Source organism: Citrus sinensis, chromosome 2 (assembly GCF_022201045.2).
Source record: "Citrus sinensis cultivar Valencia sweet orange chromosome 2, DVS_A1.0, whole genome shotgun sequence".
In the NCBI taxonomy this organism is placed as follows: Eukaryota; Viridiplantae; Streptophyta; class Magnoliopsida; order Sapindales; family Rutaceae; genus Citrus; species Citrus sinensis.
Genome location: NC_068557.1, coordinates 20,081,542 through 20,100,234, shown reverse-complemented (window position 1 = coordinate 20,100,234; position 18,693 = coordinate 20,081,542). Strand labels below are relative to the sequence as shown.

The following is an 18,693-nucleotide window of genomic DNA, read 5'->3' as shown; positions in this document are numbered from 1 at the left end:
TCGTCGACATTGATATACATAATGAATACTTCTCTTCACTGCAAAAGCCCCTCCCCCTGTACAGCTTGAGTATTATATCTATATGGGAAAACTGATAGTACAAAGTTTCCTGATCTCTATAAAAACAATGAACTAACGATTACAACATTTTGCTTGGCAGCCACAGCAGGCCATCTCCTGCAACCAAGTTCAACCAATAATAATTTCAAAATTTCTACAAAAAAATTTACATCGAAATTTGTAAAAATGATAAATTTTGGAAAAAGAAAAAAAATACAAAATTCTTCCATTATGATGCTCAGAACAGCTCATTAGTGCCATAGCTACAATTCATTCTTTACTCCGTGAATGTCATTGACATTTGGTGAAGAGAAGGGAAGCATTTGTTCCTCCAAAGCCAAAAGAGTTTGACAAAGCTGCTGATATTGGCATATCCTTCGAAGCAGTTAAAGGCATGAAATTGTCATTGAATATAGGATCTGGTTTAGCAAGATTGAGTGTTAACGGTGCAACTCCCTGGGAAAAGAAACCACAGCATCTATTTAGTAATCAGAGAAAATTTTTCAAATGTTGAAATGTCTAGAACATGTTGGTAATATGAACCACCAATAAAAGTAGATCTTTCAAGTTGTGTACATGTTTAAAACAACAAAAAGAAGCAACAACTCAAAATCTCAGTCAGAGAGCCACTAAGGTAAGTGTCATTTGTAATAAGGGGGGATGTGGAACTTATAAAACAGTCAATTTATTGGTTCAAATTCATTAACAAGTACACACACATATCTTGGTTTTGAGTTCATGCTCAATTACTCAATCATTACCGTATGTATGCTTACATTCAATTATCTGAAAAAGCATATCAGGATAACATTACTTACATGGTGAATTGTTAAAACTGCAAATATTGCTTCAACGGCTCCAGCTGCTCCAAGGAGATGACCAATGGCACCCTAAAATGAAAACGTAATTGTGAAAATAATAATCACAATACAAAGGGGTGGTTGAGTGCAACATGTATGAACTGGGCCAAGAAAACCATTTCCAATATCCTCCTGTCTCAAAAAACCAATAAGATCTAGAATTAAATATATACCTTTGTGGAGGAAAAGGCCAAAGAACCTGATGTTGCATGGTCAGAGAATACAGTTCTGATAGCAGTGGCTTCCACAGTATCACCTGAATTAAGGTTCCAGCAAATAGCACATAAACAGAAACTACAGAAAATACAACATTCCGAAGTTACTGGGTCAACAGCAATTTGTAGGACCAAATACATACCCAGAGGTGTAGATGTAGCATGGGCATTCACGTAATCCACTTGATGAGATTGAAGTCCAGACTGCAACAAGTGAAATGAAATCATATAAAGATAACGCACAAGTTAACTAATAAACACATTGACTTAAAAAGTTAATAACAATAGAAGAAATTTGTTTAGGACACACCTATAGGATCATAAAATAGAAAGGAAACCAACTTCTACCATCAATGAGCTACATGTGCCAAGACTGGACAGCAACAAACTGTTGCTTAACGCCCAGTAAATGAAGCAACAGGGTTCTTATGATCATAGGTACTCCAACTTAATTTCAGTAAGCCTACAGTAATCATATAGAAGTAAGAACACGCATAATCTTGATGCTCTTAATTATTAGCTCTTGTAGAGTCCGGGTGAGGCATCACTACGAAGTCAAAAATCATTGAATTGTTGTCTAAACTACCCAAGATAAATGCTGACCGCCAAACCTTGGCTATAATTGATCAAAGTGCTAATACAACTACATCCAATGCTGAAGTCTTCACATGTAATTTAGTTCAGCTGCTAACAACTACTATTGGATGGACAACTGTTAAAAGCCATCAACATTGTGTACTACCTGTTTTAAGGCACGTGTCATGGCCAAAATGGCACCTTTTCCATCAATATGTGGTTGGGTTATGTGATGTGCATCGCCTACACAACATCATTGCCTTCAGAAATCAATGCTTCACCACAAAAGCAGGACCATAGATGCAAATTTTGGCTATTTAAAAAATAGTTCTGAAATATGACCTGACATCCCATAGCCACGAACCTCAGCATATATTTTTGCTCCTCGTTTTTTAGCATGCTCAAGTTCCTTGCAAGGAGGAAATAAAAGAAAACAAAACCAAAAACAATGAAGATTAGCCTATGGAGAATGAGGGATAAAAAAGAGTGAAATGTTCTCCAAGGCATGTCTCTACTCACCTCTAATACCAAGACACCAGAACCTTCACCTATTCTGAGCTCGAAGTATAAGTTCGACAGAAGAAAGCATAAAGCAAATCAGCAACAAACTATTATATGAAATATTAACATACTATCTGCAATTACTTACACAAACCCATCCCGGCCACAATCAAAAGGTCGTGAAGCTTCTTGTGGGGTGCCATTGTACTTTGTAGTCAAAGCTCTTGACCTGAAATTCCGTAAATAATTATACGCTACTGAATAACTTAGTTAAGATGACATACATAGAAAAGAACTATAAATTCCATCGAGCAGACCTCACTAAAAATGAAACTTGTGAAGCCTAATTAACGAGTATCCAGCCACAAATCATTTGCAAGCTGTGTGTACCCAAAAGGGAAAAATCCAAGAAGCAGCACTAGATTCCTTAGTTCTATTTAGAGAATTCTTTTAACCATCATAGAGAGTTAAAGCCAAGTTAGTTTTTTCAATTCATCTAGTAACACTTCAAATACTGCCCCTATGTGTTTCTGTTCTCCACCTTCATGAACCATTTCTGTTGTTAAGAAAAAGGAGACACTGCAGCAAGGAAAGTTGAGTCAATAGCTTCCATGGAGATAAAGGCACATAATTCAGTCTGATGCTTACTTGCAAAATCCTGCCATAGATAAAGCATCAATACTGGACTCAGTGCCCCCAGCCACCATGACATCTGAATCTCCAAACTGAATCATCCTTGCAGCATCACCGATAGAATGTGCGCCGGTAGCACAGGCAGTTACAGCAGCATGGTTTGGTCCCTATATTCAAAAGTGAGATAAAGCTTTGCAAAAAAAATGAAACAAAGAGAAGTTCAATTGGCTTCTTGAGGGCATTAACTGCTAAATCACTATTTGAACAGAATTCTGGCTAATACAGTTCCTTCTTTTTCTTATTTTTTTAAATCTTGTAACTATAAGGTCTCACTTTTAAATAGCCTAACCAGAAACATGGACCAACATGATGTGCAATCACCAACTATATAATTTACAAGTTCATATTTTCCTAGCTACCAAATTTTAGCCCTAGCTCGAAAAGCTGATTTCTCCAAAACAATTGATCAATGAACAGTGAGACCTTAACGCAACCAATAGAGAGATAAAGCACAATTTATCGAGTCCTGATCAATGCATAAGTTAGTAACACAAAGGTACAATTCCATGACTGCGCTTATATCCTCAAAAGCTCATTATATTAGTTTTCAATTACAGAAGTTATGAACGCACCTGGAATCCATATTTCATGCTCACATGACCAGATGCCATATTGATTAATATCCTTGGAATGAAAAATGGACTAAGCCGACGAAGTCGCTGAAAAAGCAGAGTTACCAGTAATTTAAATTCATTATTCCAGAATCATATGGCTTTATACATCCCATACTTGATACAAGAGGAAAAACTGATTGATCAGTCAAGAAGTTGCAATGTCCGATAGCAATGAAACATGGTTCTATAAGTAGAAATAGGAAGTATTAAACCAACCTTTTCACAGATCATTTGCGCTGCATCCACTGTATCACTGATGCTTCCTATGCCCCCGCCAATAGATACTCCCTATGTTCTTAAGGTTGAGACAATATCCACCACTTAAAATGGAATATAAATCCACATATTATCTGAATATAAGAAATAATTACCGTTCTTTCCTTCTGTCCCTGATCACTGGGTAGCCATTTTGCATCATGAAGAGCCTCGTCAGCTGCACATAGCGCATAGGCTATAAATCTTGCTATCGACCTGTGATCCTAAAGGTAAAAAGTAACTATATGATGTAAAAGTACTCAAAAGGAGTACAGAAAAGCAGCTGAAACTCCATCATATATGACGAACCAGTAAAACAAAAGCTTGTAGCAGAGACTAATGCTTCTAGCACTCACGATAGCCAAAAATCCCAGCCATGCTGCTCCACCCACTGATTGTAATCAATTAATAGCTCTCTTCTATCAACATTTTGCCATCAAACCATTACACGAACTATTTAGCTCCTAATAAGGTACCCCAAAACAATCTCAACTAGGTTTCTCTCAATCTAATTCAAAACATTCAAATCAAAATTCATCTAAACTCTGTTAACATTTATTTTTTCAAAACAGCTTGTAAATTCCTTGAATCCACTCAACAAACTCCAGCCTGATACTGGAGCCCCACACAATAACCACTTAACTAACCCCTTACTTAAGACCTTGACACAAACAAATACCAAATATTCCAATTCCATCAAATATCATTCACCGGTTTAATCAGAAACACATATAAAAGAAGCAATCACTGTATGCTATCCAACTGAAATAAGACAAGCATTGCAGAAAGGAGGTTACTTTAGAATTAAGCCACGAGTCCTCATTGAATTCACCAGAACTGATCCCACAAGGCACAACAGCAGCAACTTTAGAAGTCAACTGACCAAATGCATGCAACTGAGTTTCTCTATCAAAGTTACCCATCTTAAGGTCCTCGGGTGTAATTTCCCGTATCCCACATTCACCCACTATCAAACGCCTCCAAGTGGTCTCCGCTCCGCAGCCCAGCGGCGTCACCATTCCTATGCCTGAGAAAATGAAAATTCAACACACACACAGAGCAGTAGGTTAATTTCATTAAAACCCCCCTAAACTCAGGCTAATACACAAGACAGACCCTATTAGTTTCAATATTCGTTAGTGTTACCGGTGACGACGACTCGGCGAAGAGGCGAAAGTGGAGGCGGGTCGAAAACTTCAGCGCGTGAAGAAGAGGAAAAGTAACGAGAGAGATCAAAGCGACGAGTGAAAAAGAGCCGGCGCCAAGATGAGTTTGACATCGTTAACTGTCTGAATGTTTGGAACTTCGTACGATGTTTCCACTTGGTTTCTTGAGTTTTGGATTATGCGTTCGAGTGTTTTAGTACAAAAGTGGCGGTACTTCACGCTTGAGTCGGGGACTGAGAGTGATTTTTTTTCTATCTTGGGAAATTGCAGTTGGCTGCTGCCTGCCACTATTGCTGGTACATTCAGGGGTAAAGTAGTCTTCGGATATATTTTTGAGAATGATTTTTTTTTCTTTTATTAACGGTGTAGAATTTTATTTTTGTTTATTAAACCAAAAGAAATTATTGTATGGTAAATTTATTTGTCCTAACTTATTTAAAACATCATGATATCAAATATTCGGTGGATTAACAGATTAACCTACCATGATCATAGAGTTTTTAAATAAAACTTCATTAGTTAAACATAAAATAATTTCACAACATTAAATTTTCGCACAATTACCAATATATTTACAAATAAAACTAACAATAGCCACATCAAAATCTATTTGAAAATTCAAAAACACGTCGCCGATAAGACAACCTCTCTTGTGACAATTCCGAACAATTGTCCTTAAGAGTTTAGACACATTCAATCGAAAATTAAACCATTTTTAATAATTTATTAATTAATTGTCTAATATCGATTTCTTCGTGACTTCGTATATATTATTGACCTGTTTAACTCAGTAAACTTTTATAAACAGACGTGAACATTCATACAACATTAATCATATATACAAGATGATATAATAATTAGAATGGTGCAATTAAAAAGAAAATCAATTGCATATTTTTTTTTGGCTTTTTTTAAAAAAGGATCAAAATACTTAATATGGTAAAGATGCTGTTTGGGAAATTAAGAGGTCACCTGTGTCAACGTGGCGGGCAACGATTGGTCGACAACCCCAGTACAAATCTAAGAAATAAAGAGCCTACGCAATCCGATCATAAAGAAGAAACCAAAGCAAAACAAAAATAAAATCACAAGTCATAACCTGCCTAAAAACAATTTTAATAGATGCATTAATATGTGTGTATGTACACACACGCACATGGCCGTCGAGAATCTCTCAAATCAAGCATCCCCTTCAAAACGTTGACACATATACACAACAGCTAATCCATAATAATAATAATAAATTAAATTTCACAACGTCAATAACAGTGACAATAGCAATTGCATAATCATAAATCAATCAATCAAACCACCGCAACAGTCTCATCAAACATCAATCAACTTTCTTTTTATCAAACATTTTCGGTTCTAATTTACCGTATTAATAATAAGGAAATTATAGTAATTAAAATTTAGAGAAATAAATAATAAAGATTTGGTTGTTTGTTATGAGGAAGAGGGAGAGAGAGAACCCCTGCTCTGTGTGCGGGCACTACCACAAGTACGAGGAAGGAGAAGTTTGCGGGATTTGCGGCCACCGCTCTGCGTCGTCGGCAGAGAAGACGACGACGCTCCAAGTCAGCGCGTTTCCGTCTGAGATCCTGCCCGATTTCCTCTATTTGGGCAGCTACGACAACGCGTCTCGCTCAGGGCTTCTGAAGACTCAAGGGATCTCGCGTGTTCTTAATGTCAGTTTAATTGAAATTCGGTTTTTTTTTTTTTTTACTTTGTATAGGATTTATTTATGTCCTTTGATTTTTCTGTTAGGGCTCAACACTGAGGAGAAAAAAAAATTCAATAGGAATTGATTGATACACATGTGAATCTAATTTAGCTGGTTTAGGATAAAAGGTTCACTGCTTAGGGACGAACATAGATGTGTGGGCGTAGCCTGCAGCGAATCGATTGATGAAATGAACGTTGGTGCTCCCCTTGCATATTGGTGTTTCACAGTCGCTGATTATTTATTTATTTTTTTTTTGTCACAGGATCCGTAGATGCTATTCTCATTACCGTCACAAACTTTAGTTTTTATGGTTTAATGATATAATGATTGCAATTTTTTTATTGTGCCAAATTCCATTTCTTTTGTTTGTTCCGTTGGGTGTGTAACTCAATATTTGTGACTTTCCATATCGTGTTTTGTATGTTGTTAAAGGCATCATTTGTTATCTGTGCTTCTGCTGGGAGAATAACTGCCTCTTGCAAGTGCTGTTTGTGTTAGTCCAAGAATGCATATAAATGGCTTTCAGAGTTTCAGTTATTTAAATAGTACTTTTGTCTGTTACTTATACCACCTATTTCGTCTGTATGCAGACGGTACCTTCTTGTCAAAATCTCTACAAGAACTCATTTACCTATCACTGCCTTGAAGATGACAAAATTTTACAATTCGATGATGCAATTCAGTTTTTAGGTGTGTTTCTTATCGATGCTTGTGATTTGCTGATCTAGTGAATGTTTTTGGTTTAGTACTTGTGTGTATAAATGCCGGTCATTGAAATTGTTTTTAATTCTGGTATGTTTAAATTTTTATTTATTTGACTCTTGTCAGTTGTACTTAGGCTTGATTTTGCATAGGAAATTGAAAAGAGAAACATTCTCCTTGGCTCTTGCATAGAGCAATACAGTATTTGCTCTATGTAAAGTTTGCTCAGTCCCTTCTAAGGCATCCTCAAGACTAAAAGCTATATCCTCTTAGATGATTCTATACACACCTTGCATAATTTTCTTGGTTTACAATTAGGACTTTTAAGTTTTTGAACCCAATATTCCTATGCTTTGGTTTCAGGTGAAAATTCTTCTACATTCATTAGCATCTGAGGGAGTTGTTGGTTTGAACAGATTGAGTTTAGTTGGCTTCAAAATTATGCTTTGTAGTCACTAAAACTTGTAACAAGCCTTTGATTTACTCTCTGCGATTCAGTTTTCTATGTAGAGGCCATGAAATTCAAATTTTTTAAAATACTGCTTCTATATTCAAATGGTAAACTCTTATCCAAAACAAAAATATATATATTCAAATGGTAAAATGTGTTACTTTTGCTGGCAAGTTAGACTTTAGGTGGGAACTTTGCTCATGCTTATCACGACACGACATTAAAGAAAGATTTTTCAGTTTATGCATTGCTGATCAGTCACCATTTATAATATCTGTAATTATGGCTGGATGAAGGTCAAAATGTCGAGGGTGGAAAAACCCTTGCTGCTTGTGCTTGCTATGTAATATAATTAAGGAGAGTAGGAAAACTTGTCACAAAGTATTTCAAATATAATTGATGAAAGGTTTTGTTGCTGTAGTTTATCAACTGCTTTGCAGTTGCTAATATATCAATTTAATTCGGTGTTGGTGTTCACATGTCTTGCAGTTAATTTCTCACTATGCAGGGAGTGCAATTAACTTACTTTATTTTATCTTTTGAATTTACTTCCTGGCAGAACAATGTGAGAGGGACAAAGCTTGTGTTCTCGTGCACTGCATGTTTGGAAAAAACAGGTTGCCTATCATCTTAAATAACTTTACTTTTTCGGACAAAGGCAATTACAAAAGCAAACATACTACCACTCACACACAAACACAGACTTTGGCACTACAATGGTAGGCTTAGGTATCACATATCGCTTGTTTCGGGGACCCTTCTGGATCATGATTCTGCCACCTTCCCCTGTGGTTTACAGTGAGGATTCTGTTGGACAGCTAGGCCATTAGTAAGCATTAAATTTTGATCATCTTCTTTTTGACAGGTCGGCTGCTATTGTAATAGCATACTTGATGAAGTGTAAAGGATGGAGACTTGCACAGAGTCATCAGTGGGTGAAAGAGCGGAGACCATCTGTTAACTTAACAGAAGGTAGTAATATTTCTGAATGATAATCTGCTTACATATTTACAGAAGAAGCATTTTGCGCATTGAAAATTTAGTCAATGGAAGATAATGAGTTCAATTGAATTATTTTAGAATGTGGTAGATTGTGTCTGTTAGGCCAGTCTGTTCACCCTGTAGGCATTGTTTAAGAAAAGCACAAAGTTATGAGAAGAATGTGAAGTGCATATGGTAACCGGTTATCTCATGGGTACTGGCCCTTAAAGAAGATCTCATTTTCATTAACATTTGAATCCTGTTTGTTGAAAGTTCTTAACTTCTTATTGTTTCTATAGTTGCCATCTTAACATTTTGATTTTTATATGATTGGGTATCAGAAACTCAGCTATCAAAAGTGCTTTAAAGAAATTCTCTCTTTTGAAATGATCATTGTATTTGTGCATGTATGCATGAAACTCTCTACCACCCTGACTTGATGCCTGTTGAGAATTGCAGATGTCCACCAACAGTTGCAGGAGTATGAACAGAAGATCTTTGGGTCAGTTGATGGTAGCAATCCTACTCCCTTGCCTGCTCTGTCTGCAGGCATGCCATCCTTTAGCTTCGGCTTCCCAAAGGGTAATAATGATCCTGTTCCTGTACCTGTCCCTGCCCCTGCCCCTGCCCCTGCTTTCAACACTAATTTTGGAGCAACCTCCATTTTTGCCGGTCGTCCTTCAAATGTTCCTACACAGGGGTTCACATTTGGAGCTGGCCAGACTGACATCTCTCAAACCTCTCTCAGTGGCAACATTCCTAACCCAAATGGCAGTGATATTCCAATGGACAGCTCCTAATTCGTTGTTAGCATTGGTGAGATCGGCCAAAAGCAAGAAGTGGTGTGAATCCCATCTCGGTGCACTCAGAATGAAATTTGGTTGTAAAGTGGGAGTTAATACCCAGACTCTTTGCTTTGTGGGATTCGACGTGTGGATACAATGTGATGCACACTTCCTCACTCCAATGTTCTTGAAATGCAGCTTATCTGGCTCATTGTCAAATTTTATATGAGGTTTCTGTTTTCGTGGAGATCTCCATTTTGGTTAACTAAATGAACTTTTCACTGACAACACACATCCTCTTGGGATAAAATCATATACTATTTCCTTGTCTTTACATTTGCCATTGCATCAACTCTTTTCTTCTTGCGTTTGTGTTTACCGAAGGAGCAGCATCTGCAGCGCTATTATCATTGAATGCCAAATATAACACAGCCTGAACAGGGTGCAATGCTTTCAGGAAGGACGCCAGAAAAATTGATATGAATATAAAACACTTGAGATACATAGTTCAAGTAATTTAATGAAAGTACCGAGCAACTGCCATTCACTTGATGGAATGATCTTCAAGGACATCAAATATCTAAACAATAGTATCATGATCTATCATAACGTCAAGTATGCAACCATTAAAATGCACTTATCACCGTCCGGATGAACTTATCACCATTCCAGACTTTTATCACAGATCCTTTTATTTATGGATGTCACAATATCAAATCTAATGTACAGTTCTGTCGGTATTAAACAATCCACAATGTACAATTTCACATGTTGCACACAATTTTTTAATAATATGCTAACAATAATACAACACCATTTACATATTGCACACAGTTCCTAGAATCTCTCACGGCTAGTAAGCAATGCACGTTTCAAGAGAGGACTTAGCAAGCCACAATAAGGCCAGGTCATTCCGCTTCAACACTAGATAAGTCTCGGCTTTGCCGATTTCATCCAAAACAACATCTTCATTGAAACCAACCAGAAAAAGAATTTCCATGGCAGCTGTTACACAAGAAGCAAGTTAAAAGTCATATTCAAACAGAACATACTCTTCGCAAGATGGTTTTAAATTTTATTCAGCCCTCACTTCAGCTAATTAACAAATACAAACACCAAAACCCCCCCCCCCCCCCACACACACACACACAAAAAGGGAAAAAAACTAAGGCAAGTGACTTTTTTATTGGTCTCATATAGCGAGTCCAAAACCTTATTTCACTAGCCAGCCAAAAGGCACAATTTCCAATTCATGCAAGTTATTGCTGTTGTCTTCAACTTAAGTTATGGAACCCGAGAAATTCACGTGGCAACCATTAGTAGAAGAAAATAGAGAACAAAAGAGTACGTTCTCAACTAAGCTGGCCATTATGTTAGTAGGCTGAACATTGTACATGGATATTCCCTGAACAACCAGTCGGCCAGCTTTTTCCAGAGCTGAGCAAGATGGCAAAATCACTTATCATATTACCACTATATTTAAAAACAGTAAATCATACAACATTGATGCCAACGGTTGTATTAGATCACAACAGATCTGCTTTAGCTAAAACAAGAACTCGAAATGAGAAACATACAAACCTTTGTAATTGGCAACGCTCCTCTGGATTATGGGGTTCGCCTGCAATATACCATGTATTAATATTTTTAACAATGAGAAGAAGAGAAGATTCAAAGGAAACAAAAAGGAAAATTCATACAAGAAAATAATTCTACCTTTCTAAGTCTTTTATACTTCGTCTCATCTGGGTGTTCAATCACATTCCTGAGAGCAAAGGCAAACATATCGAACTTTTATCAGAAGTTCTGTGCAAGAAAGAATCATAATATTTGTAGGATTGATCAATTATCCAAATCTCTTTAGAGGTCTATGTTAGATTGAATCTTCAAAACCACTATGGGTTGCAAAGAAGCAAAATCAGGTACCAAATTTTTGAGTGCAAGGGAGCAGGGGAAGAACTGCAAAATCATCAAGCTAAATAGCCATACCTAATTATCTTACAAAGGGTTTTAAGGACAGTATTAGCCTCCAAAGGGCTTACTTCAGCTCGCAGCATTTCAATGGCCTTCTGCAAACGACTGCAAACAACAGTAACAGTGTCTTGTATACTCCTTAATTCTTGATCATCTGGATCTGGCTCATCAATTTTCATACTGCATATTTCCTGCAGCTGCACCAAGTTATCATCAGGATCAGGCTCTTGCTGTACGACTTCATTTGCCAGCAATTCATCTGGATCGGGTTCCCTTTGAGCCTTATATAGATGGCCTTGATCTTCCGTGGTGTCATTCACAATTTTTATTTTCAGTTCAGCCTCTGAATCATCCGGATCAGGTTCAGCACTGGTCCTCCTCAGTTGAACAGTGTCGTCCACCTCCATTAACTGAGAGCAAAGAGATTCCGGTTCCACCACAACACCAGACTTCCACGCAGTTTCTGAGTCATCAGGATCAGGCTCCTCATATGGGTTTGTGGCTGCCAGTTTCTTTGGAGACACCTGCTGAACCATCTCAGGGTCAGAATAATTTTCAGGTTCCAAAGGTTCCCCATCCTGGGAATCATCAGGATCAGGCTCAAGCTTGTTCTCATAGCCAGGATCATCATCAGGATCAGGCTCATGACCTTTCCACTGATCTCTACTTGGACTCTCAATATCCAGACTTCCTTTTGCTGCTGAAACTGTATGATGAGATTCTCCAAGCATAATGAGCCCTGAATCATCAGGGTCAGGTTCTTCATGTACTTCAGACACCCCCAAACTGTTAGCAGAAGCATTTGCTAGACGACGATAAGCAGCAGCCACAGAAGACGCACGAGCACTTGCCAATTGATCTGAAATATTTCCTCCAAGCTTCTGAGAAAAACTCCTACTATCACCGACAAAGAGGTCATCTTCATGATGGCTGGTATGCCTGACTCCACTCAAGGTGTGGCCTCTTGATTTAGTCCAATCTAAAGCAACAGCTTCTTGGTTCAGCTGCCCAGAGAATACATTAAATCAAGATTATGCTACTACAAGTGAACCGTAAAATTAAGTCATAGAATACTTAAAATCCACATATAATAAGAAGCGCACAAGCATAAATGTACCTGCTTATCAAGACCATAAAAGTTTGCATCATGTTCGGAGTATACCATGTGAGCCTGAATAGGAAAAATGGAACATTGTAATTTTCTTCAGAGATCATTTGCTAATTGCAAACATAATGCCAACAACCATGAGTCAGCCCAAACGAATGCATAAACTCAACATAACCTGTTGAAAATCTAGCTTACAAGTTCATGTAAAAGAGTTTTCTTGATGCTTTCGTATTTTCTGAAACCCTTCAGATCATCAGTCCGAAGCCGCAGAGATATCTCTTCTCCATGGTTCTGAGCAAATAAGAGTGAACGGTAAAGGACTATGTGATAGTTGTAAAATAAATGATATAGTTTCATATGCTTAAAATAGAAGTTACCTTGTTAAATCCGAGAACACATTTTGGACTTACACCAACATAGCCAACAGGAGCCAACTCTGTCATAATTCCTACACGCCAACGATGCTTTAAAAGTAGAAAGGAAAATATCAGAGCTAGTGCAATTTAAGTTAGGCAACTAATAGTAACACAATGCACATTTCTTAGTACCTTGTTCATAATAGCAATTATTCCAGGATCTGCAGCAAGCATGTGCATTATTTTTAAAGCCTCAGAAGCTGGAGGGTTCAACTATAGACAAGCAAAAGTCACCTTAAATCAGTTCAAAAGGGAGAAGGGAAAAAAAAAATTATTTCCTTGAAACTGATATCCAAGAAGCCACAACAGAGCACATTTATATGCATCGTATGCAGACCATCAAAAATCTTGTCACCTAGTAACTACAACCATAGAAAAACTTTATACTCCTCTTTGAGAAAATTGAACTAAAATACCAAAATATAAAGCTAAAGCAATATTCCGTATTTTGATGGCCACCAACGAGGTTAATTTATCCACAAGGCATCAAGACATTGTAAACTTTAAAAATTAAGGGATCCAACTTGAAATTTAAAGCTATCATCCGTGTCGCACCAAATTACAAATCTATCTATTAGTTCCTAGTTATAACAAGTTAGCTTAGATTCAGCAACTGAAAAATCACATGTTTGTGAACTGAAGCAGCACTTAACCAACATAAACTATTCCGATGCAATTTCTTTCCTACATATATAAAAGAAACAAAGTAAATTTTCTCAAAGGGAAAAAATAAAAAAATAAAAAATAAAAAGTAGTCTACAAAGTTGGTAGTACCTCTACTCCAGGAATTTGAAGAGTACGAAAATCACAGAACATGTATTGTCCTTGAGGAAGTTTCAGCGGAGCATTGGTCCTATCCAGCATTCGCTGCCTGAGACGTTTTTCCTCCTCATCAAATCCAGCTATCCTAAGATCTGCCTTTTCATTTTGGAGAACTTTGTCAACTTCATCTTCGGATACTCCCATCATTCTGATGGACTTCCCCTAAATTAGAAAAAACCAGTAAATCTTTGACCCCATCAGTATACTTAAAGATTTTTCAGAATACTTAAAAAGTGACAAAAGAACAAGCACGACATGGTTTGATCTTAGGATGGCAATGGGGAGGGGATCGACATCCCAATACTCTGTGTATATCCTTGTATCCTCCTTGTCCCCTTCAAAATTGCTTGAGGTAGGGGATGGGGATCCCCGAGGTACCCAATCCCAAAATAAGTGATAATTTTATTTTCTAAACTTGGTTTAATCATATTAAAGTACAAATATAAAATCGTATTACCAACATAGAAACATCAAAATAAACCAAAGTAATTAAAATTATTTCTATCAAACCAAGTCAATGTCATCAAAATTACAAGTTAATCTATGAAATTAAGAAAAAGTAAAGCTTCAAAATTGAACACATCCATAAAAGTCACATGGTATAAATTATCAATAAAATTATCTCTGTCAATCCTAAAGTGCTAATATTAGTTGTTATTTATATTATTTTTATAAATATTATGATATTTGTTATTTACATTACATCCATACAATTACAATTTAAATTTTAAATGTATTTAATAAAAATTTTAGAAGAAATAAAATTAAAATTAAAAATCAAAAATAGAAATGGACAAATGGGGAGGGAATGGAGATTTCACCGAATCCCCGACCCCTCCCTGAATAAGATATTGGGTATTATATTGCATTCGTACTTTTCCCAAATAAGAAATTGGGTATAAAATTATCCTCATACCTTCCCCGAATGGAGAAAATCCCACAGGGGCCCATCCATGTGGAGATTTCTGCCATCCATACTTTGATCCCTCAAGTATTCTAGTAAATTATCATGTTTCAACAACATACCTCAATAATAGACACTTCCTGCAAACTTAAGCTAGAGTGCTCATCAGAGAATGGAGACAGCAGTTTCGAGCCTTTGTTTTGAGGAACTATAAACCGCATTGTATCTGCCTTGACATCAGTCAATTTCTGTAGCTCATGCCCAAGCTCCTTGAGAGGTGAACCAGAATTCACTTCCACAACATATTTTTTTCTTCTCCATATAGCTGAGACTTTGAGCATACTCCCCAAATCCTGCATTTTACGCTGAAGAAAACGACAAATGAAAAATAAATAAATAAAATATAAAAGCACTCAATTTAACAACATAAGCCCTTTGTTAGAACAGAGCAAATTCAAGTAATACCAGAATTAAGCATATCAATTTCTTAATGACAATCTGAAAACAAAGATACTAGTGAGTAACATACTATATGTAATATATTCAAAAGAAGTTTCCTTTTTTTAATATCGGATCATCTATGTGATGACAAGTAAATACGCTGACTACGCAAGGAATTGAGTGACGCTTTTCTCATTCTTTACATTTAGTCTTCAAAACCTTCAAAAATAAACTAAAAACATAAAACCATAAAAGAACCCAGATAAAATCTTTCTGCTTTCACAGCAGTTAATATCACCATAACATCAACTAACAGAATAATATGAATAAATGAAACCCATGTTCAGCTAACACACCAAAGCAAGTCAATTAGCTAAAGGTGGCAAATTGAACAAAAACATCACCAAAAGCTCACAATTTTCAGTACCGACATTTCATTTCACTCTAAAACATCAAATTAAAGAATAATAATAAAATTAAAAAACAATCCATTACAAGAACCCACAAAAGCGGGGAAAAAAAATTGTTCCCACGTTCAGCCTTCTTGGTCTAAATTTTGTTCGAACAAAAAAAAAAATTACATTTTCTCATTGACAAAAGCGTTTTGAAGCAATTACCTAAATTGAAAAGAGCAAGATTAAGAAATTGACCTCAAGTATTGACGGAATATTTTTTACGTAGAAGCGGATATGATTTTTTTTTTTTTTTTTTTTTTGGTTAATTACAGACAAAAATTGAGTGCCAAGGCTGAGAATTTTAGTGGTAAATTTACTTTATATAGGCATCGCGGCGTAGAATAAGAGGCTGCGCATTTTGCCAAGTTTTCTTCAGCTAGATGCTAAAGTGAGCGACCGCTTTCTATACGTTACGCACGTGCTGGCGTAGCGTCGTTGGGGAGACGTCTAGAAGGGTCCGTTTGGCAACAAAGACAAGTGGATCCTTTGCTGGATTACGAATTTCTTCCAACATAAAATATTTTAATTTTTTCATGTATACTGCAACATTTAAAAAAAAAAGAGAGATGGTATATTTATTCACTTTGAATACTCAATTGAGATATTTAATAATGTGGGCCTTTTATGTATTATTTATTAAGTGAATTGTAAAAATAAAAAGTTAATAATCAATAAAAAATTAATGAATATCATACGCATGTTATAAAATGATTGATGACATGTCAAAGAGTATTTTAACTAATTATCTACACTTAGTAAATATAGTGTTATTGAAAAAGAAAAAATATAAACATATATAAAAAAAAAAGTGAAGACCAAGAAATTAATATTGATGATGCTGATTTTATAGTATAATATTATAATATTTGTATTAGAAATTTATTAAAATTTGTTAGATTAGTTTTTTGATGTACGGTTTGAATATTTAATTGTAGAACAAATTATGTCTAAGGACAATACTGATTACGAAAACTATTTTTAGTTAGAAATATTTTGGGCCAAATTGGTAATGCTACAGCTTTTAAAATATTTATTATTAGTTATACTGTAAAAATAATCAGCTGAAAAATTAACTAGTTAAGCATTTGGTAAAATTTGTATTTAAAAATTCTGTAAGTTTTAAAAGCAGTATGTATTTGATAAATCTTAGTGTTAAATTATTGTAAGAATGTAAATGATTGAATTGGACACAAATAATGTTCAATAAAATTTATTTACATATTTATATACATGTATATAAAATATTTTTTACTATGTATATATAATAATTGATAACTAAAATAAATATTTATATTAGTAATTTCTTATTTTGTTATCTCAATATAATTGGTAACAATAATAATTAATCTCTTTAATGTTAATAATTATATTTCCTAATTAATAAGGATTATTTGGATTTTTATAATATAGATGAAATTGCATTAAGCATAAAATTAATTTTCAAAATCAGATTTTGAAAAGCTACTCATTCCCTACTTTTCAACATCTAATGTAAAATGGGATGATTTTTCTAAAATTAATTTTTTTTAAAATTACCAAACTCCAAAATTAACTTTTAAATTTTCAAAATTACTTTTTAATCAATCTCAAACGGACCCTTTTATCTTTAATATTTTTCCACTACACTGGTCGAATTAATCTTGACAAAAAAAAAAAACTTATTTTACAATTACCTAACAGCTAATTAATTTTTACACTTTTTAAACTGAGATTAAGAAGGCTTGCAGACAATGACTATAATTGTTGTTGATTCAATCTGATATTGTCGTGTTGTGGCTCAATAAGCCGCAATGCTATGAAATAGTGAAATAAAATTTAATTGTTTTGGGTAAATATAATTTTTTAAAATTACATATTATGTGGATAAGTGAGGGCATTGGAATCCACTGGTCAAAAGCTGGCCAGCTAACCCAGTAAATCTTTCTCAGTTGCTTATTGTGAATCACACGGATGGAGCAAGTGGTGCGTGGTCATTACGAGACGTAGTCCACACTATATAGCTTATGTCATGGCTTTTGGCCTTGCAGCTTTCTGCATCATCGATCGAAGCCTTACCTACAGTGTGAATGCTTCCTAGCTTATTGTCAGTTTATCATTGGCACCATGACGGGCACTGCATGCATGCATGCAAAGAGAGGAAAAGAAAGAGAACAAGAAGCAAATACGAGACTGACATTTTAAGAACTGAGCTTGTCATTCTGAAGGTTGATAGTTAAGATAACAATAAGAAAAGTTTTTGGAGTCGTGGATATATGGGTTTCTGTGGGACCATGATACTGCAATTTATAATAAGCACCATTAATTGTTCCTAAGTTCAAATCTAGACATGAAGAACAAACCGAATTACAAAATCATAAAAGCTTAGTAGTTCATATTTGTTTGCTCGTTTATTTCTTGTTTCAGTACCAAATTAACAAATTTTATAATTATAAGCAGATGTAAAAAGCGAGTATTTTTATATCATTAGCTTAATGTCATAATTTTTAAAGCTCTCTCTTTAATAATCTCAACGGTTTCAGTCTTTCGGAGAGAGATGCATTTCTTAATATAAGAAATAGACATTTTACAAGGGTAATAACGATCCCTTATTCCTCATCCCTAGCATATACATTGCAATGTAAAAATGCAGTGCGTGCTAAAAGAAAAAAGAACAGAAAAATTGAAAAATTAATAGATTTCTCTACACCTCATGAAGTTAAAACATGCTTCTACACACTCCAAGTCCGTTTGGAACTGCTATTTGGGGGATGTAGCTTATAGCCACAGTTATAAAATATTTAGTAAATCCTTATAGTTATAACGTCAATGTGATTTTACCTAACATTTATTTAATAAAAAGTTTATATTAATACATTTACTCCTAGTTTTAATTATATTTACCAAAAATAATTAATTTTTATTTCATGTGCTTTTTGAAATACTACAATAGATCCTCCGGACAGTACATCAATAAAGACAAAAGTTTCTTCTACTGTGGTTCTCATGCCA

General features: G+C 35.3%; 3 protein-coding genes across 5 annotated transcripts; 1 reads left to right on the top strand and 2 right to left on the bottom strand.

Moving 5' to 3' along the window:
* Positions 1 to 95: 95 nt before the first annotated feature.
* On the bottom strand, positions 96 to 5,240 carry LOC102630499 (3-oxoacyl-[acyl-carrier-protein] synthase, mitochondrial). Its single transcript, XM_006469520.4, has 14 exons — positions 4,921 to 5,240; positions 4,572 to 4,801; positions 3,891 to 3,998; positions 3,736 to 3,807; positions 3,478 to 3,564; positions 2,861 to 3,012; positions 2,361 to 2,441; positions 2,231 to 2,264; positions 2,054 to 2,120; positions 1,878 to 1,954; positions 1,279 to 1,339; positions 1,094 to 1,176; positions 879 to 950; positions 96 to 516 (listed from the first exon to the last, which is right to left on the bottom strand). The coding sequence occupies exons 1-14, from the start codon at positions 5,051 to 5,053 to the stop codon at positions 352 to 354; spliced, it is 1,422 nt and encodes a 473-aa protein (XP_006469583.1). The 5' UTR covers positions 5,054 to 5,240; the 3' UTR covers positions 96 to 351.
* Positions 5,241 to 6,120: 880 nt separating this feature from the next.
* On the top strand, positions 6,121 to 9,919 carry LOC102631010 (protein-tyrosine-phosphatase IBR5). The gene is made up of 5 exons (XM_006469521.4): positions 6,121 to 6,628; positions 7,257 to 7,356; positions 8,379 to 8,436; positions 8,685 to 8,791; positions 9,260 to 9,919. Exons 1-5 carry the CDS (start codon positions 6,389 to 6,391, stop codon positions 9,598 to 9,600), a joined length of 846 nt encoding a protein of 281 aa, XP_006469584.1. The 5' UTR covers positions 6,121 to 6,388; the 3' UTR covers positions 9,601 to 9,919.
* Positions 9,920 to 10,259: 340 nt separating this feature from the next.
* LOC102631315 (uncharacterized) lies at positions 10,260 to 16,058 on the bottom strand. Of its 3 annotated transcripts, none has more exons than XM_006469522.4 (11): positions 15,901 to 16,058; positions 14,932 to 15,174; positions 13,858 to 14,067; positions 13,216 to 13,296; positions 13,045 to 13,131; positions 12,863 to 12,958; positions 12,677 to 12,730; positions 11,575 to 12,563; positions 11,302 to 11,350; positions 11,167 to 11,206; positions 10,260 to 10,590 (listed from the first exon to the last, which is right to left on the bottom strand). In XM_006469522.4, exons 2-11 carry the CDS (start codon positions 15,166 to 15,168, stop codon positions 10,439 to 10,441), a joined length of 1,995 nt encoding a protein of 664 aa, XP_006469585.1. In that variant the 5' UTR covers positions 15,169 to 15,174; positions 15,901 to 16,058; the 3' UTR covers positions 10,260 to 10,438. The 3 variants fall into 3 exon arrangements, 2 of the variants coding, with proteins under 2 accessions (XP_006469585.1, XP_006469586.1); XM_006469523.4 differs by having other exon boundaries at positions 15,868 to 16,024; XR_008051963.1 differs by having other exon boundaries at positions 10,466 to 10,590; positions 11,628 to 12,563; positions 15,868 to 16,025.
* Between the last annotated feature and the right edge of the window lie 2,635 nt (positions 16,059 to 18,693).